Raw genomic sequence first — 24549 nt, 5'->3', positions numbered from 1 at the left:
AACCACTGCGACACCAGGGAAGCCCACGTATGACATATTTCTTGATGTGAATGTTACATGACTATTTACCTTAAAATTCTTTGCTAAACGGTACGTTTATGTGTTATACACTTTTTTTGTCAGGTAATGTTTCATGACTTTAAAAAGTAAGAGGGAAAAAGGTTGCTTGATAGTTCTTTAATTTGAGCAGGGATAGAGCTTGGGTGGCAGCAGGCCTGAATTCCCCACTAAACTAAAGACAAACAGTTTTCCTTGAATGTCCTGTAATTAGCATAATTATAATCTTATTTCAGATGTAGATGCTGAACTTTTACAAAAAATTAATAATCACTTTTTCATTTCTATTTCTCCCTAAGTCATTTCTGCATGCATGGTAAGATCACTCCAACAGCAGAGTCACTAATAGTTCCTGAGTTATCCAATCACAAAATGCAGTTGAGATGTAAGCTATTCCCAAAGCTAAATCAGGGGAGGAACACATGTGCCACGTTCTAAGGATGCCATTTTCAAAGACATAATATGAAAGGCCAATTGCGAGTTACAATATACAACCTGCACACATTAATCTGGTTACAGCAGTGTTATGCTTTTTCCATAAGATGACTAGACTCTCCATTAAACTGCCATTTGGATCATCTACAAGATAAAAGGATCAATTTTTAAATATTGTGCTATTTGGGAAGGTGGAGGAGTCACTTTGGTTCACACTGCTCAATCAATCAATAGATTGATTCCCCTCTAGCCTACAGCTCTTGTGTTTGGACCTAACACAAATGTTAGCAGGAGATGTTGCCTCGCAGCCAACATGTCTCACCAACGCATCCTGGCCACGTGCACTCGCAGACATCGCCGGTGGGAGTGGATGTGCTACACATGCATAAGCTATAAACCAGCTATCCCACCTTCAGGAGGTTTATACTGAAAAGATCATCAGACAGACGAGAATTAGATACATGAGCATTCGGTCTAACGTTTTGGTAAAAGTTTAAAATTTTCTCAATTCTGAACATTATGTGATTAAATGAGCCATGGCACAGTCCCACAATAGGAACACTAGGCAACCATTTTAGAAGATGGTAACGTCGATGATGCTTAACATGGAAAGATCTTGTAAATGCTGTGAACACTATGAATAGAATAATCACAGACTATGTAAAATATTATCACTAAGATGTCAGTTGGGATGAACCAGTCTTTCGAGAGTCAAATGAGAGGGATCCAGCTCCCCTCCCAGTCCTTTCTAAGGTAGGATGAAGTGGGTAAGGGCAGAGGGGAACACATGTGGAGGCACCTGGCTACCAGTGCCCACCGCTGCTGAACTGGTGATATGCACCAGACACGGGCCATCCTGCATGCGCCGCCCACCCCGTCCTGCAGACCTCACCCGGCAGCAGACCCACCCTCACGTCTTCTCTCTCCAAATGCCAAGACCCAAGGCTGTGTGTGTCACAGGCGATCACAAAAGGTGTACAGACACAACTCCCCCAAACCACCTGAAGTGAAACACTGCCAGAAAGATTATATTCTGAAAGGAACTTCAGCCACGATGCCAAGAATGTCATACCAGCAGCGCTGATCCCCAGATTCCAGTCTACCTTCTTCCCTGATCTCCTCTGCCCCCGTTGGCTACTCCCCACCAAGCAGAAGCCTTTCAACTTCCACTATGTAGGGAGAAGTTGGCTCCTTTCTTTGACATTTCCTTTTAAGCCATGCTCTCCAAGCCTAACCATCCAGACCTAAAGAGGCCTGTTAAGTCTTTTTTGTAAAATACATGCTAGATAGAGAGAGAGATGAAATAATGACACCAAGTAAGACTCAGAGAAGTAAAAGAGCGGTCTCTAAGTAACTCCCAGACCAATATTTTGCTTCTAGAGGAAAAGGCTGAGGTTGTAATAGAGTTAACATTTGGGGGATAAGTTTTAAATGATAGAAATGACTTCAAATCTAACAAGGATTGTAGCGTGGAGAGTGACAAAGGCCCCCAAATCACCAGCTCATGATGAATCTGCTAAAGAACTTAGATGTTCAAATGATCATGCGAAGCTACGGCAATGTTTCAACACCTTATACCAAGTAAATAATACTGATAAAAGTGCTCCCAATAAGATAATATTCCTAACATCAAGTTAACCATATGAGAAGCAATAGCTATGTTATGTTTCTCTTAAATGATAAATCTTCCATCCTTGATACACAGTATTCTCAGTAGTGCTAGAGAAATCTCTGAGGAAATCTCTGGATGGCTCGGCTTACAGAATATTTCACATACTGTTGGTTGTTCCCCAACCTGCCCAGCGGGGAGTGAGGGAATTGTGCCATTGTTACGGACCCAATCGCTTGTTGCCAAAGGATCCCTCCTTTGGGACGTGTGGCCACTTTTTTCTTTTTTAATGGAGTTTCTTCAACATTTGAAAATTATAAACTCTGTTCTTCCCTAATGATCCCCCTTTTTTTCTTCAACTATTTCAAATGTAATTTGAAAAGTCTCCTGGAATGGAAGAGAACACCATACTATTCATGAGGTCTTTCTAGACCTGTGCTACCCAATATGGTAGTTACTAGCCCTATGTGGCTACTTACCACTGGGAATATGGCTAGGATAAATTCAAATGTACTGTGCAAAATACACAACAGATGTCCTAAATAAACGTAGTATGAAACAACAGAATATAAAATATCTCATCAATAATTTTTATAAAGATTACATGTTGAAATGACAATATTTTGGATATATTGGGCTAAATAAAGCAAAAAATTAATTTCACCTGTTTCTTTTTACCTTTTTATTGTGGCTACTAGAAAATTTTAAATTACACGAGGCTCACGTTATATTTAAGCCAGAAAGCACTCTTCTAGATCATGACAACACCACACACTTTTCTGAAGGGAGGGCCATTAGCATTTCATTTAATGTATTAGCCTGCAGGGTTAAGAACACTGACTCTGGAGGCAAATCATTCTGTTTGAACCCTGGCTCTGCTATTCACTGGATATGGTATAACTTTGGACAAGTTACTTAACGTCTCTTTGCTCTAGTTTCTTCATCTGTAGAATAGCGATAATAATAGGGTTATAATGAGGATTAAATGAGATGATATATGCAAAGTGCTTAAAACAGTGCCTTGTGCATAAATACGCAATGAAAATCTCTGCATTATTTTATGACTGTAATTGTCATTATTATTACCATTACTCCTTTTCCTAAATCCTGAGATGCACTGAGTTGAAATGTAATGAGTGCATTCTGCCACTTGAACACCACATGTATGTATCTGCAAACCATTTTAATGGCCATTTCATGAAAAAGACACTAAAACCATATGAGACAGAGATTGTGCTGACTTCATAAGACAGGTGGGACAGTGAACAAAAGTCACCCACTAGAATTAACCTTAGAAGTTAACAAACAATTTAATATGCAAGTCAAGTGAAAATGAGGAGGAACGGTTTTTGCCTGTGATTAAAAATCCACTTCTTCCCAGACCTAAAGATTGCCTCCTTTTCTTGACTTTTAGAAATCTAATAGCTAATGGAAGCTCACTGGAGAAAGAGTCATCAGACCCAGCTGATAAGCACCAACACAGCCGAACAGAGAAATATCTCCACAGGAACGCATCTCACTCCAGCTAGGATCTATGTCTCTTTCAGGGTTAGCCAAAATTTTCATTTTCAAGAAATAACCATTCGTCTTCCTTATGAAATCTTTCCCCAAAACATGAAAAAGTACTCGAGATGAATAAAATCACAATGTAGATCTGATTGCATAAGAGGTGAGTTATAGGTACCAACTTAATACACCATGATTAGGAGCACAAATGCTTTATTAAAAATAAAATGTAATTAAGAGTGAAAGCTGGGCTTCCCTGGTGGCGCAGTGGTTGAGAGTCTGCCTGCTGATGCAGGGGAAGGGTTCGTGCCCCGGTCCGGGAAGATTCCACATGCCGCGGAGCGGCTAGGCCCGTGAGCCATGGCCGTTGAGGCTGTGTGTCTGGAGCCTATGCTCCGAAACGGGAGAGGCCACAACAGTGAGAGGCCCAAAAAAAGAGTGAAAGCCAATTGGTGAAGTAATGTGTGCATTAAGCCAGATAGGGTAATGTGAGTAAGTCCAATCCCCAACTCATTCGGGTTGGGAACGTACCCTATTGTTACAAATAGGATATAAGAATTCACTTCCTGTGTCTCTTCTCATTAAATGGGGCACAGGCAACACCAGCCTGAGACTATTCTCTTGTCTCTAGCTTCCCTCCTCTGACACGTCAGACATTCCTAATGCCATCTTTCTACCCCAAATTTCACACTAATATACTACTTCACAAAGTCACGTGCACCTGGTTGCAGTTTAAACCTTCAAAACAATGTAATTAGGAATCTTCAAATTTTCAAAAATTAAGAATTATTACTATTTAAAAAAAAAAGCAGTCTTTCAACTGTTGCTCCAGGAGGTTTTCTAGAATAACTTTCCTGAGCTGGCATTGAATGTGATAGCACTTGAGAAATAATTATAGACACTAAAACCAAGACATATAAAGTATAATATGACATTACCTTATTATCCTCAAGGTTGATCACTTCCAAGAAGTCATGACTCTCTAAGCCTTGGAGGCTACTGATCTGATTGTGGCTCAGATCCAGGATCTGCAGGACCCTTAGGTCATCCAAACCTGTGATCTTCTCAATCTGGTTATTGCTCTAAAATTGATAAAATACACTTAATGCCCTAAAGGGAAAAGTGTAATGACAAGTTTTCATCCTGGATACTGCCCCAAACCTCTTAAAATCAGTAAGACATTCTTGTCCCCCCTCCCATTCCCATCTTTCACCTCCCTAAACACATATACATACACCCCAGAAAGAAATCCCAGTCTTTCAGCTGGAAGACTCAGGACATAATATTTTCGCTAGAGGTAAAGCAGATGAATGTTTGAATCAACAGGAAAGACAAAAGCTAGGTAGTATAAGCTTTTGACATTGCTAACCTCAAGCTTAATGGCAGCATGGCTCCTAACTTATCTTTAGAAATGTAAATTTAATGCAATTCTTTCATCACCATCACAGAAAACCACTTGAATACTGTAACTCCCACATACACTCTGTTTTCAGAAATATTCTGAATATAATCACCTCATATCATGAGGACTGTAGTAGTCTGGTACACGCCTCCACTTATTCATGCTCTTGTACAGTTTCCACCTCTTGAATTCAGGATAGACCTGTGACCTGCCTTAACCAAAAGAATATGGCAGAAGTGTCCCGGTTCCAAATCTAAGACTTAGGAAGGCCTGGCAGCATCTCCTCTTGTGTCTTGGAGCCCTAAGCTGCCATGTAAGAACTCTAGCCACTATGTGGGAGAGAATCTGCGGAGAGGTCACCTGGAGAGGAGCCCTGAGACTAAACAGAGAGGAGAAACCCAGCCATTGCAGCGTCCTGGCTGAGCCCAGCCTCCAGCCAATCTGCTAGCTGGACGTGGCAAGACCAGCAGAACCGCCCAGCTGGGCCCAGCTCAGATTACAGAACTGCTAGCTAATAAAATGGTTAACTAATAGAATTTCTCCATGCCACTCCACATGGGGTGGCATGTTCTACAACAATAGATACATAAACAAAGTTCTTAAATAATTCACACGTAAGCATCTTCTTAGACAATACCATGAAACAGAGAAAGATATAAGACTTAAACACTGTTCTTCTTCCCAACCCCCCTGTACCCATAACAACAAATTATAGTGATAACAATAATTTGTATTTTCTTGTACATTTCCCGACATTCTCAAAATTCCTTGGGTTCTTTAGCCTTTGAGGTATAAAACTATGCCGCAGTAAAGTTAAACTTTGAGTTGAGAAGCACAGTAAAGTGTAATTTTGAGATTTCAATTAATGCCACCTTATACCCATCCTTAAACTTTTTTTTTGGCCACACCATGCACGCAAGATCCCAGGTCCCTGACCAGGGATCGAACCTGTTTCCCTGCAGTGGAAGTGTGCAGTCCTAACCACTGGACCACCATGGAATTCCCCCCATCCTTAAACTTTTAAAACTTTTACTAAGCACTTTAGAACTAAAAACTTAAATTATAGTATTCTCTACCACCTATAATATTTTTCCTGGTACATGCTTCCCAAAGTATTTAATAGTAAGAGTTCATTTTCACTCAACTTTTCTAAGATTTCACTTCAATAATGAGCAAGGTTTATGTTCATTAGTATAATTCTATGGCTGTTTAAAATATATTAATAGAAAGCTGATAATCTATAAAACTGGATGATAGTACATGGGGGTTCATTAAACTATTCTTTTTATTTTTATATATGTCTGAAAAATTCCATAATAAGAAGGAAAAATACTCATAACTCCATTTGCCTAAGTCAAATTTCCTACTGTTCAAAAAAGTTCTAGAAAGTGTAATAGAAAGGGGAAAGAAAAAACCTACAGTAAACTGAACATAATATCCTTATTAACTTATTGAAATAAGACCTCAATATCCTATTTAAAATATGCCCACACATCAAATTTATGTATAATACACCTCTTCCCCAAAGACCTTTGGAGTGCTGTAGATGTGGAAGATGAACCGTACTTCTTTAGAGTGTCTCTGATGGCTTTCAAAGTGGTAGATGCACAAGAACAGACTGAGGCATAGAAAAGTTTAATTGCATAACCTGTGGTCATAAAAGAAAGCAGAACTGAGAAGTATTACGAATCAGAATTTCAGAGTCAAAGTTATCTAGTAAAACCCTACATCCAATGATGAAAAACTGATACATCTCTTCTCAAAGTGCACGTCTAGTGCCTGCCTGAACAGTTCTTGCTTGTTTTATCATGATTAGCAGGGAAAAGGCGGTCTTTAGAGAGAAACTAAAATGAAACGAGAAATATTCTCGATCTCCCAAGGTGGAAGGGAAAAAAAATGGCTTTTACCAAGACAAAATGATTTTTTAAGTTTGGAATGTATTGTCCTTACTTGCTAAAGGAGGTGGTTGACAGAGCAGACCATAAGTGAACCACATTTCCCCCTAATATTTATGGTAAAAGTTGATGGAAGAGGGACTCTCCTGTTGGCGCAGTGGTTAAGAATCCGCCTGCCAATGCAGGAGACATGGGTTCGAGCCCTGGACCGGGAAGATCCCACATGCTGCGGAGCAACTAAGCCCGTGTGCCACAACTACTGAGCCTGTGCTCTAGAGCCCGCAATCCACAACTACTGAAGCCTGCGTGCCTAGAGCCCTCTTGTTGCTCTGCAACAAGATAAGCCACCACAATGAGAAGCCCGTGCACTGCAACTAGAGAAAGCATGCACGCAGCAACGAAGACCCAACACAGCCAAAAATAAATAATTTATTTAAAAAAATAAAAGTTGATGGAAGAGAATTAACAACTGGTTTGTATAGTGAATTGTTCTTTTTTCTGTAAAGTGTAAAGTGAATTACTTTCAGTAGTAAACCAATTGGATTACTGATACCACAAATCTTTTAAAAAGTATTAAAAACTAATGAAACAAATGAGTATCATTTTATTTTATGAATTTTTTTAATATATGGAAAAGAAAACCTTCCTATTCTCAAAAAGTTTAAGGAAAATGAATGATGGCATATTCTGTATTTTCTAGTTCATTTTGGGTGATGAGGATGGGGGTTGGGAACAATCCACTTAATCTACTTATAGGAAAAATAAGTCCTTTATGCTTCTTCTAAAAGCTACTTGAGATGAAATTATCAACACAGATTATTTATTTAGTTATTGAAACAAAGTCTTAGGATGAAAGTGCTATGTGATGTCATTCTTAATAATCAGTTCAATTCTCATTCCCTTAAGCACACCCCCAATCTCTTTCATATCATGCTCCACTTAAAGTTAATGGGAATGCCAATGCAAAAAGATATGTAAATAAAAGGATAAGGTTCTAACAAGCTGCAAATTAGAATATACTGCCAATAATCCTTCACATTATCATAATTTTAAAATGTGACTTTCTTTTATAATTTTTAAATTTGCAATTCAGCTTACCAAATTCATTTTCATTTATGCTTTGCTTACATGCCTTAGTGGACAGAAAACAGGAAAACTCAAGGAAATTATTAAACCTTTCCATGCTTCATTTCCAACCTCAGTACTGGGAACCAGTACTTTACCCTCACCTAACTCATTTTAAGAAGTGAAAGCTCTTGAAAAAGCACTTCAGGCTTAACACATAGCCAACCTTCAGCTGTCTGTGGTTAAATTAGACAGGATTGTACATTGTATATGTCAAAAATCTGCAGATAACCCAAGATGTCATTTCAAACAACAATGTTCGGGGCTTCCCTGGTGGCGCAGTGGTTGAGAGTCCACCTGCTGATGCAGGGGACGCGGGTTCGTGCCCCGGTCCGGGAGGATCCCACATGCCGCGGAGCGGCTGGGCCCGTGAGCCATGGCCGCTGAGTCGGCACGTCCGGAGCCTGTGCTCCGCGACGGGATAGGCCACAACAGTGAGAGGCCCGCGTACTGCAAACAAACAAACAAACAAAAAAACCCAACAATGTTCAACACTCTCCTGTGGGATAGTTCACGTAAGAAATAAGCTACTAGCCTCATGGCTTAAAATCCCCCCATCCACCTCATGACAGATATAATAAAGAATCCCAAATCCATCCAAGGGTGAGAAGTGAGAAGGAGAAGGAAAGGAAGAAGCAGTAATCCTAGATAATCTACAAACTATATAATCACCCCCAAATTAATGAGCTAGACTGTTATTTCAAAAATACTGTATATATCTTTGGAACAACTATGATCCTGCTGATTTTAAAGTAAATTGTCTGTATTTTCATTCAGTCAGAGTCACACTGTCACACAGCTTAAGGAGCACGCTCTCTATGGGAAAAACATTAAAAATTTTAACTTCTTGATGGGAATTGTTCATTTATTCTCAGCACTAATTCTGGTTTTCTAGAATGGGAAACTGGCACATAGTGATTTAAAAGGACTGCCAAATTCAGTGCCCAGTGCTTCATTTGAGAGCAATGAAGTTTCAACTGCAATAAATATTATGTTTAAATATGTTTAAGTGTTGTTTCATCAATAAGACATTAAAATATATTCTATTTTTTAACATCTTCAGTGGAGTATAACTGCTTTACAATGGTGTGTTAGTTTCTGCTTTATAACAGTGAATCAGCTATACGTATACATATAGCCCCATATCTCCTCCCTCTTGCGTCTCCCTCCCACCCTCCCTATTCCAGCCCTCTAGGTGGTCACAAAGCACCGAGCTGATCTCCCTGTGCTAAGCGGCTGCTTCCCACTAGCTATCTATTTTACATTTGGTAGTGTATGTTAAGTCCATGCCACTCCCTTAATTCATCCCAGCTTATCCTTCCCACTTCCCACGTCCTCAAGTCCATTCTCTACATCTGCGTCTTTATTGCTGTCCTGCCCCTAGGTTCTTCAGAACCATTTTTTTTAAAAAATCCATATATATGTGTTAGCATACAGTATTTGTTTTTCTCTTTCTTACTTCACTCTGTATGACAGACTGTAGGTCCATCCACCAAATTACAAATAACTCAATTTTGTTTCTTTTTATGGCTGAGTAATATTGCATTGTATATATGTACCACATCTTCTTTATCCATTCATCTATCGATGGACACTTAGGTTGCTTCCATGTTCTGGCTATTGTAAATAGAGCTGCAATGAACATTGTGGTACCTGACTCTTCTTGAATTATGGTTTTCTCAGGGCATACGCCCAGTAGTGGGATTTCTGGGTCATATGGTAGTTCTGTTTTTAGTTTTTTAAGGGACCTCCATACTGTTCTCCATAGTGGCTGTATCAATTTACATTCCCACCAACAGTGCAAGAGGGTTCCCTTTTCTCCACACGCTCTCCACCATTTATTGTTTGTAGATTTTTTGATGATGGCCATTGTGACCGGTGTGAGGTGATACCTCACTGTAGTTTTGATTTGCATTTCTCTAATGATTAGTGATGTTGAGCATCCTTTCATGTGTTTGTTGGCAATCTGTATATGTCTATTTAGGTCTTCTGCCCATTTTTGGATTGGGTTCTTCGGTTTTTTGACATTGAGCTGCTTGTAAATTTTGGAGATTAATCCTTTGCCAGTTGCTTCACTTGCAAATATTTTCTCCCACTCTGAGGGCTGTCTTTTTGTCTTGTTTATGTTTTCCTTTGCTGTGCAAAAGCTTTTAAGGTTCATTAGGTCCCATTTGTTTATTTTTGTTTTTATTTCCATTTCTCTAGGAGGAGGGTCAAAAAGGATCTTGCTGTGATTTATGTCATAGAGTGTTCTGCCTATGTTTCCCCCCAAGAGTTTTATAGTGCCTGGCCTTACATTAAGGTCTTTAATTCATTTTGAGTTTATTTTTGTGTATGGTGTTAGGGAGTGTTCTAATTTCATTCTTTCACGTGTAACTGTCCAGTTTTCCCAGCACCATTTACTGAAGAGGCTGTCTTTACCCATTGTATATTCTTGCCTCCTTTATCAAAGATAAGGTGATCATACGTGCGTGGGTTTATCTCTGGGCTTTCTATCCTGTTCCATTGATCTATATTTCTGTTTTTGTGCCAGTACCATACTGTCTTGATTATTGTAGCTTTGGAGTATAGTCTGAAGTCAGGGAGCCTGATTCCTCCAGCTCCGTTTTTCTTTCTCAAGACTGCTTTGGCTATTACGGGTCTTTTGTGTTTCCATACAAATTGTGAAATTTTTTGTTTTAGTTCTGTGAAAAATGACATTTGTAGTTTGATAGGGATTGCATTGAATCTGTAGATTGCTTTGGGTAGTAGAGTCATTTTCACAATATTGATTCTTCCAATGCAAGAACATGGTATATCTCTCCATCTGTTGCTATCATCTTTAATTTCTTTCATCAGTGTCTTATAGTTTTCTGCATACAGGTCTTTTGTCTCCTTAGGTAGGTTTATTCCTAGGTATTTTATTCCTTTTGTTGCAATGGTAAATGGCAGTGTTTCCTTAATTTCTCTTTCAGATTTTTCATCATTGGTGTATAGGAATGCAAGAGATTTCTGTGCATTAATTTTGTATACTGCTACTTTACTAAATTCATTGATTAGCTCTAGTTTTCTGGTAGCGTCTTTAGGATTCTCTATGTATAGTATCATGTCATCTGCAAACAGTGACAGCTTTACTTCTTCTTTTCCGATTTGGATTCCTTTTATTTCTTTTTCTTCTCTGATTGCTGTGGCTAAAACTTCCCAAACTTATGTTGAATAACAGTGGTGAGAGTGGGCAACCTTGTCTTGTTCCTGATCTTAGTGGAAATCGTTTCAGTTTTTCACCATTGAGAACAATGTTGGCTGTGGGTTTGTCATATATGGCCTTTATTATGTTGAGGTTAAGTTCCCTCTATGCCTACTTTCTGCAGGGATTTTATCATAAATATGCGTTTCTTTCATTGATTGATTTGCGTATATTGAAGAATCTTTGCATTCCTGGGATAAACCCCACGTGATCATGGTGTATGATGCTTTTAATGTGCTGTTGGATTCTGTTTGCTAGTATTTTGTTGAGGATTTTTGCATCTATGTTCATCAGTGATATTGACCTGTAATTTTCTTTCTTTGTGACATCTTTGTGTGGTTTTGGTATCAGGGTGATGGTGGCCTTGTAGAATGAGTTTGGGAGTGTTCCTCCCTCTGCTATATTTTGGAAGAGTTTGAGAAGGATAGGTTTTAGCTCTTCTCTAATGTTTGACAGAATTCGCCTGTGAAGCCATCTGGTCCTGGGCTTTTGTTTGTTGGAAGATTTTTAATCACAGTCTCAATTTCAGGGCTTGTGACTGGTCTGTTTATATTTTCTATTTCTTCTTGGTTCAGTCTCAGAAGTTTGTGCTTTTCTAAGAATGTGTCCATTTCTTCCAGGTTGTCCATTTTATTGGCATATAGTTGCTTGTAGTAATCTATCATGATCCTTTGTATTTCTGCAGGGTCAGTTGTTACTTCTCCTTTTTCATTTCTAATTCTGTTGATATGTCTTCTCCCTTTTTTTCTTGATGAGTCTGGCTAATGGTTTATCAATTTTGTTTATCTTCTCAAAGAACCAGCTTCTAGTTTTATTGATCTTTGCTATTGTTTCCTTCATTTCTTTTTCATTTATTTCTGATCTGATCTTTATGATTTCTCTCCTTCTGCTAACTTTGGGGGTTTTTTGTTCTTCTTTCTCTAATTGCTTTAGGTGTAAGGTTAGGTTGTTTGAGATATTTCTTGTTTCTTGAGGTTGGATTGTACTGGTATAAACTTCCCTCTTGGAACTGCTTTTGCTGCATCTCCTAGGTTTTGGGTCATCGTGTTTTCATTGTCATTTGTTTCTAGGTATTTTTTTAATTTCCTTTCTGATTTCTTCAGTGATCTCTTGGTTATTATAAAAATATTCTTAATAGTTGCTAAAAGTATGCCTTCCTTTCTCAGTGTTAGTCAATCTTTTAAAAAACGGAATTTGTGTACCAAATTAGGAAATCATTTTAGTTTAGCATGAATTATTCATCACACACACACACACACACACACACACACACACACACCACACACACACCCCAGATATGGAAAGGAGCAAACAGCACTAAAGACAATGACATTTCATGAAGGAATTAGCTCTTCATAAAACTGAAAAATCCTAACTATCATTCATAAATTTACTAAGACATTAACTAGTACTTCTATAAAGAATAACACTTTTGTTAGACTCACCAGACAAAGTATTTTGATCGGTAACATTCCTAAGCCATTAATGGTTGTGATCTTGTTCTTGGCCAAACTAAGGTGGGTAAGACTGCTACACAGCTCTAGTCCGTTGATTTCAGCTATCTCATTGCCTATCACCATGACTATGTTTAAGGAAAATGGTATTAGAAACATTTGGAAGAAAAAATGAATTAGTGTCAAATCATCATTAGAAAAATCAGACAGCAGCATAAATAAAAAAGTACTCTATGCTAATATAGGACTAATGCTAAATCTTAAAATGATATTTTTTTCATATAGAAGTTAATAGTGCACCAGGTAAAATTTGTTTTTTTTATAGGCATAGCTTTTGAGTGTGCTCAGTTGCCTTTGTGTTCATATGTGACTCATTTAATCAGTAAGGAAAAAAACTTCAGAGTGGTTCAAAGCTGCCACCTTGGCAGTGTTTTTTCCTTGGTTCCTGAGTGGTCTCCATGAGAAACTCTTGTACTTTTCCACAGGCAGAACTGAATCCAGGGTTGCCCTGGAGAGGCACATGCACTTTATCATCCCCATAACCAGGGAAACAGCCCGGGAGGTGTCATCTGCAGAAAATGGGTGATACTGAGAGGAATTGCCTTTTCTTCTATCTATATTGGCTTCTCTTCTCTTTAAAATAAATGAGGCCTAAACTCAACCTTCTTTTCCTCATCAGTTGATTTTCTAGTTATTTTAAAATTTAACTCTTACCTTTTGTTTTCCATCCTTTATAGTCACCTAAAAATGCAAACTTAAAGTCATCAATTCTACTTACCTCTCTCTGTCCTCAGTCTTTCTGGCAAATTTCTAGGATTTAATATCACTTCTCTACCCAAGCTCAGTTTTCCCTCCCAAGTAGCCTAAGACATCACCATTTTCTCAGCCACTTGTAATCTTCAGGGCGTCCAATCATCACCAAAAACCTGGCATATTTTGCTTTAAAACATCTCTTCAAATATGTCCTTCCTTGTCATTCACCCCTCTGCCAACTTAATTCAGCTTTAGCACCAATGGATACCTCTAACATCCATTTCTTCCTGCCCTCAAGTCACCTTACACACTGTAGTCAGGTTAATTTTTTTCAAAATATTGACTGGATATCACGCTTCAATTAAAAAAATTCTCACAGGACGAATTCCAAATTCTTCACTCTGGCATTTAAGGCCCTTTACTTTAAGCAAAACCTATTTATTGAATTTCATCCCCCATAATAATCCAGTGAGAATGCTCCAATTCTGCCAGGTCAATCTTCTCAATAGTTCTGGAATATACCCCTTGACTTTCTTAATTTTTTTAAATACTGCTTTCCTACTTATTTCTAAACCCTACCCATTCTTCAGGACTTAATTTGAAATTCCACTTTTTAAAGTTTTTTCTCTTTTTTAACATTTGCATTAAACCAACATCTTAAGTATTTCTTTTTGACAACCTCATTTCCCTACTTCTATTAGTTTTTAATTACATAAGTAAATACAGGTGACAGACTGGGCGAATATATTCACAACATATATAGTATACAAAGAATTACTATCTAGAAAACATAAAGAATGACAATAACCCAATAGAAAATGGGGCAAGAATATATCCAGGAAATTCCCAGAAGAGCAAATCCAAGTGGCTAACATAATAAACATATGAAAAGACACTCTGCTTCACCTGTAGTCAGGAGAAAGCAAATTAAGATGCTATCCTTTCCCTATCAGTTTGGCAAACATTTTAAAGCTTTTGAAGAACAGATTCTTTCATACTACTGGGTGAGAGGGTTCATTATGGTATAGACTCTCTGGAGGCAATTTGGCAGTGACTATTATAATTGTAAATATCAGAGCAATTCCAATTCTTGGTATCCACTCCAGACAAACTCTTTCTTCCTCAAAGCCTTTTCTGGTCAACTTCTAACACCTCACCTATGGAGATTAATCACAGAATCAACAAATTTTTTAAGAGAAAGGAAGGGACTGTAAGTATCACAGAAACATACATTTTGCCTCATAATTATCTGTAGTTATCCTAACTCTACCACTTACTAGTTACGTGATGTGATTTCTCCCTGCTCAGATTTTTCATCTGTAAAATGGAGACAACATCAGGCTGCCATGAAGGCCAAAAGTTAGATCATGAGAAAAAATTTAGAAAATGTATGTGAGTGAGTTGTACAAGTACCTCACAATTATAAGGCATTGTTATCGTTACTAAATTACAAGCACATGAGGCCAAGGAATCACATCCTCTGCCTCTTGGCCAGCAGCACAAAAAGGAGCATTCAGGCCAGGACTGCTTCTGAAAGAACAAAGCCAGAGACAGAGTTTAATTAAGAAACTAAAAGCAATGATGAGAAAATATTGCCAAATGAACCAGAAATTCCTCGATTTTCCTCACTGGTTCCAGATTCAATCCTTGGGCTGAAGCATAGTTCGGCTTGTTGTCAACATGCATTTCAAAACCACTTTCATAAAGCTTCCTGCCAGACTAGCTCTACAAATAGACACTTATGCTCACAAGCACGACTCTTCTTTCTGCTTCCATTTTCTTTGGGCTATTTAAACAATCACTCTATAGATGAAATAAAATATCCTCAGTGTAGCAATCTTTGGTAAGAAAAATTAAGCACGGAAAACTTCAAATGGCCATGTCTTAATCTAGCAGAGGAAGCAACAGTCTTTAAGTCCTATTTCAGGAGCACTAGTGTCTTGGTAGCTCAGCTTCAACAGAAACGAAGATACTCTGAATTATGACAGAGAGTAAAACAAATGCTTGTGGGTGGCTGAGTCAGGAAGCACTCCCATGGGAAGCAGGCAAGGATTAGAAAACCAGAAAACAGGAATCCGTACACTGTTAAGAGATAATGGGAACTGAAAAGGAAAGCCTGTATACAGTAATTTTCCAAGACATTAGAGGCCGTTCCCTTGGTGCATCCAGCTTACTCTCTAGCTTTGACTAGTAGGGCAAGTCATGTTTTATGAAATTAGTATTGCAAGGGCCAAAAGGAGGAGAAATACAGATGCCCCCCTGCAGTCATGGCTATGGCTTCTGCAGCTGCCACTGCCATCACTCACAGCACTGGGGAAAAGGGTGAGGAGCTGACTGAACATCTCTGCTAAGAAACAGGTTCATTTCACTGAAACCATCTCCTATTTCCCAACTCTTCACTCCCCTTTAAATTTCAAGGAATTTTAGGCACTATAAATTACAGGTGACCCTTGACAAACAGGTCTGAAATGTATGGGTCCACTTATACATGGATTTTTTTTTTTTTCCACTAAATACATACTACAGTGGTACACCATCTGTAGAGGTTGGTTGAATCTACTGGTGCACAACCGCGGATACAAAGGGCTTACTGTAAAGTTATGTGTGGCTATTCGACTGCTCTGGGATTGGTCCCCTAACCCCCACCATTATTCAAGGGTCAAACGCAGTCAAGCTCTTAAGTAAAGAGTACTTTTCACGGCTTTTCAATGGCTTCCCCTGCTATTTACTCCCATGGTCACATCATATGTGACTGCCAGTAATGCCAACAGTCAATATGCAGGACTGGTCCATCCAGAGCTCTAAATTCAGGAATACCTTTATCTCTCCAATCTCCCCTTTTCTTAAGAACCTTCATGAAATGTTACTTGCCCTTCCTCCTAACATTATTCTTTCATGTTCTTTCATAAGTCTTGGGACATTCCGATAAGAAGAAATATAATCAGATAAGCCACTAAACTGTTACAATGAATTAGCTTATTGAGTTAATCCTCTTAGGTTAGTTTAATTTTAAAAGGCTACTATCAGGAGAAAGAGACTCAAAGAACACAAGATCATCATACTGCATTCCAGCTCTAAAATTTTATGATTCTGTGAATAAATCTTTTACAGTGGAATGTTAGATCCTCGTGGAAACTGAGTGAAGGAATCCAAGGGCACATAAGCATAACTTTACAGCTAGGGAAAAGCCCAACAATATATTTTTACATTTGGGCGATGCTGTCAGCAGTTCACAGTGCTTGACATGAATTATTCACTAGTCAGCACTTGCTCTTATTCATTTGTCTACAACCATAAAATACGGGCCGGGTGTACAGAAAACAGTTACTAAGAAATAAATAGGAAATCCATCACAATTCTCTTAGAAAGAACCACAATGATGACTTTAATCAAAACCAATCCTGAAGGATCTATATCACCTTACCAGTGAAAAATGTTCTTCACTATGGGAGTGAATCTCTTTAAGAAATGAAACATGCATACATTTTAAACGGCTATGTGATAAAAGTAGTAATTATTCAATGAATTTTAACATGAGAAGAACAGTGGAATGCAGAAGACTAGTCTCAGCTCAACCACTTACCAAATAATATCGGATGTTTCCCTGCATCTCAGGCTCCTCTCCCATAAAATAACAGCACTAGATGATCCCTAAAGTCCTGTCTGGATTTAAAAATTCTATAAACCACTTTTTAAAAACTTCATGATTCTATAATCATGGAATAAATTCCAATGATCAATTAATATTTATAGGTAAAGAATAAACTGCATCCTTTCTTAAGACTAAATAAATATACTAATCCTCGGCAAAGTTTATCATCTTTCGATTTGGGGTGATTATCAATTAATCATCAGTTGCCCACCTACAGAAGGAAAAAATAGCATAATAAGATTAACTAAAAAAGTTGATACTTTACAGTTAACAATTCATTCTGAGGTATTAATCTACTACAATCACATTGTCAGCACTACTAGCTTGATTAATTGATTTGTTTTTAATTTTAAATAACTGCTTTTAATATTGATAATTATACTTCTCTTTTAATTTTATTTTAAACAGAAGTGCAACTTTTTCCCCTCAAATAGAAAACACAGATGCTCACTAAGGAAAGCTTGAATAAATACAAAAAGTTAAAAAAGCCAAATTTCTAAAGCATGTAAAAAAGGACAAATGGAATGGCAGCAAATGAGAAAAGCATGACATTCAAGATATAACAGACAGGACTGATTAGCTTAGAGCTGTGGATCTCAAAGTGTGGTCCTCAGACCAGACAGGACTGATTAGCTTAGAGCTGTGGATCTCAAAGTGTGGTCCTCAGACCAGCAATGCCAGCATCATCCCGGAACTTGTTAGATATTCAAGTTCTCAGGTACCACCCCAGACCTACTTAACCAAAAGCTCTGGAGGGTGGGGACCAGAAATAGGAGGGTGGGGACCAGAATTCCAGGGAATTCTGATAGAGCTGGACTTTGACATTTGGTAACTAACTGTTTTCAAGGAAATTAATTTCTAAGTTTCAAATTTTTAAAAATTTTAATGAGGACAGGCACATCACTGGCCATACATGGCCTGCTTTTATTAACTTTTAAAAATTTGATGAGTATTCTTGAAACCATCACCATTCCCAGCCCAAGAAGTAGAACATTAGCAGTAAGTTACATCTACCTCTGCACACCTCTCCTGTCACGTCTTGACAGCTCCCTCTCAGAGATAACCCCTAGGCTGAACTGCCTATTTCTTCTTCCCTTTCCCCTTTGGTTTTATACCTAAATTATATTTGGTTTGGAATTCCCTGGTGGCGCAGTGGTGAAGAATCCGCCTGCCAGTGCAGGGGACACAGGTTCGATCCCTGGTCTGGGAAGATCCCACATACCGTGGAGCAACTAAGCCTGTGCGCCACAACTACTGAGCCTGTGCTCTAGAGCCCGCGAGCCACAACTACTGAGCCCACGCACCGCAACTACTGAAGCCGGCACGCCTAGAGCCCGTGCTCCACAACAAAAGAAGCAGCCACAATGAGAAGCCCGCGCACCACAAGAAAGAGTAGCCCCCGCTCACCACAACTAGAGAAAGCCCGCGTGCAGCAACGAAGACCCAATGCAGGCAAAAATTGTTTTTTAAAAATTTCTAATTAAAAATTTTTTTTAATTTTAAAAAATTTTTAAAAATTGTATTTTGTTTTATTAATAGTCAACTTTACTGGTGCATGGAGGTATATACAGTTTATTCATTTTCACAACTATATGATAATTCTATTGTATCAGTATACCATAATTTATTTATGCTCTCTTATCAAGGAATATTTGGGCTATTTCAGTTTTTTGCTATTATAAGCCTCCAGGTACACGTATGCTAAACTTCCTATATATAGGAATGAAAGTGCTAGATCATAGAAAACGTGGATGTTCAATTTTACAAGATTGCACAAAACTGTTTTCCACAGTGGTTGAACAAATTTCAAACCCATAAGGAAGAAAAATAGAGATCCTCTTGACCTATGTGTTCTCCAACACATGGCATTTTTAGATTTCTTACATTCTGTCAACTGAATGGATATAGTATATCGTGAGCTTGACTTGCATTTCTCTGAATACAAATGAGGTTGACATGTCTTCATATGTTTGTTAGCCTTTCTGATTCATTTTCTATAAAATTATATTTACACATCTTCTCCCATCTTCATATCCAGGAACATACTATATTTCCCTTTAGTCAGGTCTTTAATATCCTTCAATAAAGTTTTATTATGTTCCCCCGACAGGTCTTATTCACCTTTAATAAGATACATATTCTTGTAAATGGCATTTCAAGATTGTGTTTTCTAGTTGCTTGTTTGTGGTGTAGAGTAATGCAATCGATTTCTGTTTATTGAAGTCATATCCAACTACCTTGTGGAACTCTCAAAACTCTATTATTTCTAGTAGTTTATTGCAAGTTCTTTTTTATATTCTGTAGACAATCATATCATTTGCAAAAAATGACTTTTTCTCCTTATCCATCTTTATACTTTGCTTTCATTTCTTTATCTTATGATGCTGAGTAAGACCTCTTAAACAATGACGGTAAGAAGTGGCAAAGGCGGTTATCTTCTCTTGTATCCTTGATTTTAAGAGTGCTTAGAACATGTCCCCAGTTAGGATAAAGTTTGTTTCAAATATTTTTGTTGACATTCTTATCAAGTTGAGGAAACTCCCTATTACTAGTTTACTAAAAGTTTTTATTGTGAATGAAGAATGGATTCTATTCAATTTTCTGTATCTATTGAGCTTCTATATCTATTTATCATATGATTTATTTCCCTTAATCTGTTCATGTCGTTAATGACATTTAAAATTTTTCTAATGTTAAACTACCCTTACATTCATGAGATAAACCTAACTTGGTCATGGTATATTATCTTTTACATATACTGTCAGAATCGGTTTGCTAATATTTTGTTTAGGATTTTTACATCTATATCACAAGTGAAATAAGCCTGTCATTTTCTTTTCTCTTACTGTTCCTTGTCTGGTTTGGGTAACAAAGTAACCTCATTAAAATGAATTGTGAATATGCCTTCTATTTTAAACCTTTGAAAGAATTTGTTCATTTTTGAAAGGTTTGTTCTTGAAAGTTGGGTTTTTTTGTATGCAGATTTTTAATTTAATTGATTTTAATTTGTAATGAACTAGTTTTATAGTTATAGGACTACTCAGGGTTTCTATCTCCAAGTCAGTGCTTTGGTGTATAACATTTTTCTAGGGATTTATCCATTTCATCTAAGTTTTTAAATGTTCTGGCATTAAAAAGTTGTTTAGAAATTCTTTTTTATCTCAAAGCTTTTAAGTCTTTTCAAAACTCTAATTACATAATTGTACACAATATGATATGCCTGAACAGAACAAAAGAAAGAGGCATAGTTAGCACTGTTTAAAAATTAGCCTACTCTCTTTTCAAAACTGTAAGCTGTCTAAGAGGTAGTTTATGAAGGGGAGCTGGTTCTGGGTGTTTGTCTTTGCATTTTTAAAAACAAAGATGAGGAATTGTGCCACGGTATTTACATTCTAATTATGTGTCTATGTTCTGAATTCCAATTGGTTCTGATGTAATAAAGCTTTTTACACTTTGGAGATAAGACTCCATTGTTACATCTGAAGTCAAGTTTAAAAAACCCTGATTCTTTCCTCCGTTGACATTTACAAAGTCACAACAGTTTAGCTTTTTACATGAAAAGATAAATTTATGTAGAAATTAAGACTTTCATGATAGAAATGTTTTAAAATGCATCCTCCATTTTCAGTCCAAAATACTGTGAAGTTTTCTCTGGCAATTCCATGCTTGCACATAGAATATTTTCTGGGAGACAGAACTCCAGACTTTCGTGTCACCATTCTCACTCAGGGTGCACTGAAGAACAGAAGGAGCTCTGGATGCTCAATCCCTTTTGTCTGGTTGGAGTTTAGGAGGGCAGCTGACGGCTAGACCAGGGCTCCTCAAGCTTTAGTATGAACTCACATCACCTGGGGGTCTTGTTAAAAATGCAGATTCTGATTTCAGAGGTCTGGGGTAGCATCCAAGAGTCTGCATTTCTAAGAAGTTCCAGGCAATGCTGACACTGCTGGTGGTCCCTGAGGAGCATTATTCTAGATGGCCTGAGATGAGCAGATCTCTGAGCCAGACAGCTTCTGGGCCGTCAGACTCTATCTCTTTCCAAATGAAATATATATACAGTCAAGCATAAAGTGCAGGTTCTACGGACGGGTGCCGCTAATGTGTACTACTTTTAGCTTGTCAACAAAACTTTTCATTTTGATCATTTTCTCGTTCAGGAAAACTTGCTCGTTTCAAGAGCACCCTCTAAATGTCCACTAATTGCTCATTTTCACACACAAGTTCTAAAGAGAGTGATGTGATGTTTTACGCTTTCCATCATATACAAATAAAGCGTTTTTCCTACAAAATATGTCTTCAAGAAAACGTACCTTCTGTTCTCCCCACATCTCAGCCTCATTACTAGTGTGTACGAGCTGCTGCCACATCCCTGGAATGAGGTATCCAAGGGCAATCAATTCGTTCTCCACTCTGCCCTGAAAAATCCTCAGGGGGGTAGAAAGATACTGAGAAAGAGAAGGTGCTGCTTCCTTATCACCCAGAGAACACTGGTCTCTAGGGCAAGGAAGAGATTCAAGCTCATTAAACTCACAGATCCCCAGTCAACCCCTTAGGGTCCAGAAGCTGGAGTGTGTCTATGTTAAGGTAGGTGCTCTGTTTGCACAGGAGCCTGGCTCATGCAACAGATATGTTCTTGAAGTTGGATGCGAATCAAAAATTGTTGGTTTTACTTTTTAAAAATTTTTATGAAAGCGTCATTTGAGATACACTAGAGAGGCTTGCTAGTTAAAGGGAGCTTAGTGTGAATTCTTTTGTAAAATAAATAATCACTAATTTTGGCCGTATCTGGATTTTCAGATACTGAATTTACATAAAATAAGGTCCCAGTTCAAGTAAATTTGAAGAAAGGAGTCGGGTAAAACAGAACTTCTTATCTGGTTCTAGAATTAAAAATAAGCCTATGTTTATCAGACGAATGACTGTCTTCTTAGCTCTTCAGGTGTAAGATGTTCTTGGCAAGCTCTGATTTGCACTCTTACTCCTTGGTCAGTAAAATATCCTCATTTTGTGAATATCAATTCTTAACCGTTTAAATGAGTCACACATCTCTAGTAAAGTGCCTATCCCGCACTATTTCAGGTCATCCAGTACACATGTATTAATGGGCCTCTTAATCAAACTTTCCCCTTTAATCATTCAAAGGATACTGTCCAAAATTAGTTTCGTGAGAGACTCATATGCCGACAAATCACACATTTCTGAAATTTGGTTGTAGGAAAAATCCACCTTCTGATAAGAGAAAGAGAGCAGGATGTTATACTTTCTCACGCATCTTAACCACACAATTACTTGCACAACAAGAATGTATTTTCTGATGAGGGGTTACAATTCACAGTTGAAAATACACTCAGGCTAACGTACTTCCTTTTGTGTTTAATCGCTTCCTAGCTGGGACCCTCGTCTGGACACTTTGAGGGGTACTAAGGGGGAGACCCTTCCCCGTGGCTGGCGTGGACAGCCGTGCAACAGAAACGCTTTCTGTTTCTTCAGTCACTCTCCCCATTTTCAGCACTTATTTTAAACTTTCTTGATCTTCCTTTAGAGCTTACCTCAGTTTCACCCTTACTAACCACCATGTCTTCGTTTTCGCTGACGCCCAATAGCCTGTGTTCATTTAGTTTATATGCACATCTTGCTTCTGGCTTCTTTGCCTTCCGTTTCTGGCTCAATTTACTCTCCTGTGTCACCCCCTAAAGGCCAGAAAAGTCTTTCTTATTCATCCCTCAGGCTATACCTCGTCCACTCAGCACCCTTTCTCAAACTTGACTATCTTAGGAAAGCATTTTCAACAATATTAGTTGTTCCTACTCAAAAATATGAGAAAGAAAAACAACATTAAATAACTTTAATTATTCACCTACTGGCAAAAGATAAAAATATATATATATTTTTAAACACTGCTTTAATGTGCTAGGCACATGGTGATTATTTTCTGGAAAACTATCAAGCAATTATATAATAAGTACTATTGTTATCTTCTTGTGCCCTTTAAAACAGTAATTTTACCTCCCCCAACCCATGCACTAAGATTATTTTTATCAATGTATTAAATACTAAACACTTTAAATACTGGACACTAAAAAAACTTCTTTGAAAACAGCTCAAGTGGCAAGTGTAGAAAATTGGTTAAGTTGATTACAATACAGCAACAAGACTGCATAGTAAGTAAAATACAAGTATGTGAATCATGTGAAGAAATAGAAATGTGCAAACAAATCCTGTTAAAAAAAATCAGAAACAAAATTTTATGCACATATAAATTGCAACTATGTAAAATGCATTCCATGACTTAATTAAAAAATCAGTTTGGCATGATAAAATGAAATTTCTCATTCGCGTTTTTCTTCTATATAATAATGATGGGCTAGAAATAAACTTATAATTATCTAGGTTTACTTATAGCTGACATTTTTCCATCAACACCTTTCATCCTTGTGCCACAGCTTGTGTGTGATTATGATACCTAGCTAACTACACACCTGTTGGGACTATATGCCAATACTGTGCCCTCCATGCACTTATGATACTGGGCTTGTTGAGAGACCTTAAAAGGGTTATGATATTGCCCTGACTCCCACTGGGAGTTCCACTGGAACCCAGAGCTTGTAAGAAGTGCCCATCAATCAAACGAACCTTCTTCACCTACTAAGAGCAAAACCATTCTAGGAAATACAAAAAGGGTAAAAGTATAAGCTCCTGCTCTTTGGGACATGTATGCTTTCTTTGGTTAGTAGCACAAGGCACATAGATAATAAATGAAACATAAGCAGAGCTTTCCGAGAGGGTGAGACATTATACACAAGCGTGATTTACTGGAAAAATGGGCTTTGGGTCTCAGACATGGGGTTCAGTGCCAGCCCTGTGACCTCCCAGCAAAGGTTAAGTAAGTTATTTAACCTTTCTGTGCTTCTGCAAACTCAGCTGTAAAATGGGACCATCCCAGCTGCCTCACAGTTCTATTGGGAGGATTTAGTAAGGCACTGCATTGAAAACACTGGAAGGCCTCAATCATTCCCCTCCCAGGTTCACAAAGGGTTCACTTAGGGTTCACATAGGGTTGAAGTACCTTGTCAGGGGCACTCTGGAACTTTGCAAGCACTTTCCTAAAGTTACCAATACATCTGCTCTTAATCCTCTAGGAACTTAAACATTGAGGTATCTGCCATAACGATGGAAACACATCACCATACATTTGTCCAAACCCACAGAATGTACAACACCAAGAGTGAATCCTAATGTAAACTGTGGACTTCGGGTGATTATGATGTGTCAGTGCAGGTTTGAGTGTAACAAATGTCTCACTCTGGTGGGGGATGTTGATAATGGGGAGGCTGTGCATTTGTGGGGGCAGGAGATATATGGGAAATCTCTGCACTTTCTCCTCAATTTTGCTATGAACCTAAAACTGCTCTAAAAAAAAAAGATGGGGTATCTG

General features: G+C 38.0%; 1 protein-coding gene across 1 annotated transcript in view; it reads right to left on the bottom strand.

Annotated features, from left to right (window-relative positions):
- The window catches only part of LRGUK (leucine rich repeats and guanylate kinase domain containing), a 118764-nt gene that overhangs the window by 70114 nt on the left and 24101 nt on the right, over positions 1 to 24549 (bottom strand). Inside the window, exons 5-7 of the mRNA XM_065884037.1 lie at positions 22262 to 22343; positions 12701 to 12825; positions 4546 to 4689 (exon numbers count right to left, since the gene is read on the bottom strand). Of these exons, the coding sequence (XP_065740109.1) occupies positions 4546 to 4689; positions 12701 to 12825; positions 22262 to 22343 (351 nt within the window). The remainder of the gene's footprint in view (positions 1 to 4545; positions 4690 to 12700; positions 12826 to 22261; positions 22344 to 24549) is intronic.

The sequence above is a fragment of the Phocoena phocoena genome, chromosome 9 (genome assembly GCF_963924675.1).
Source record: "Phocoena phocoena chromosome 9, mPhoPho1.1, whole genome shotgun sequence".
Taxonomy (NCBI): domain Eukaryota; kingdom Metazoa; phylum Chordata; class Mammalia; order Artiodactyla; family Phocoenidae; genus Phocoena; species Phocoena phocoena.
This window is presented reverse-complemented; position numbering and strand designations above follow the sequence as displayed.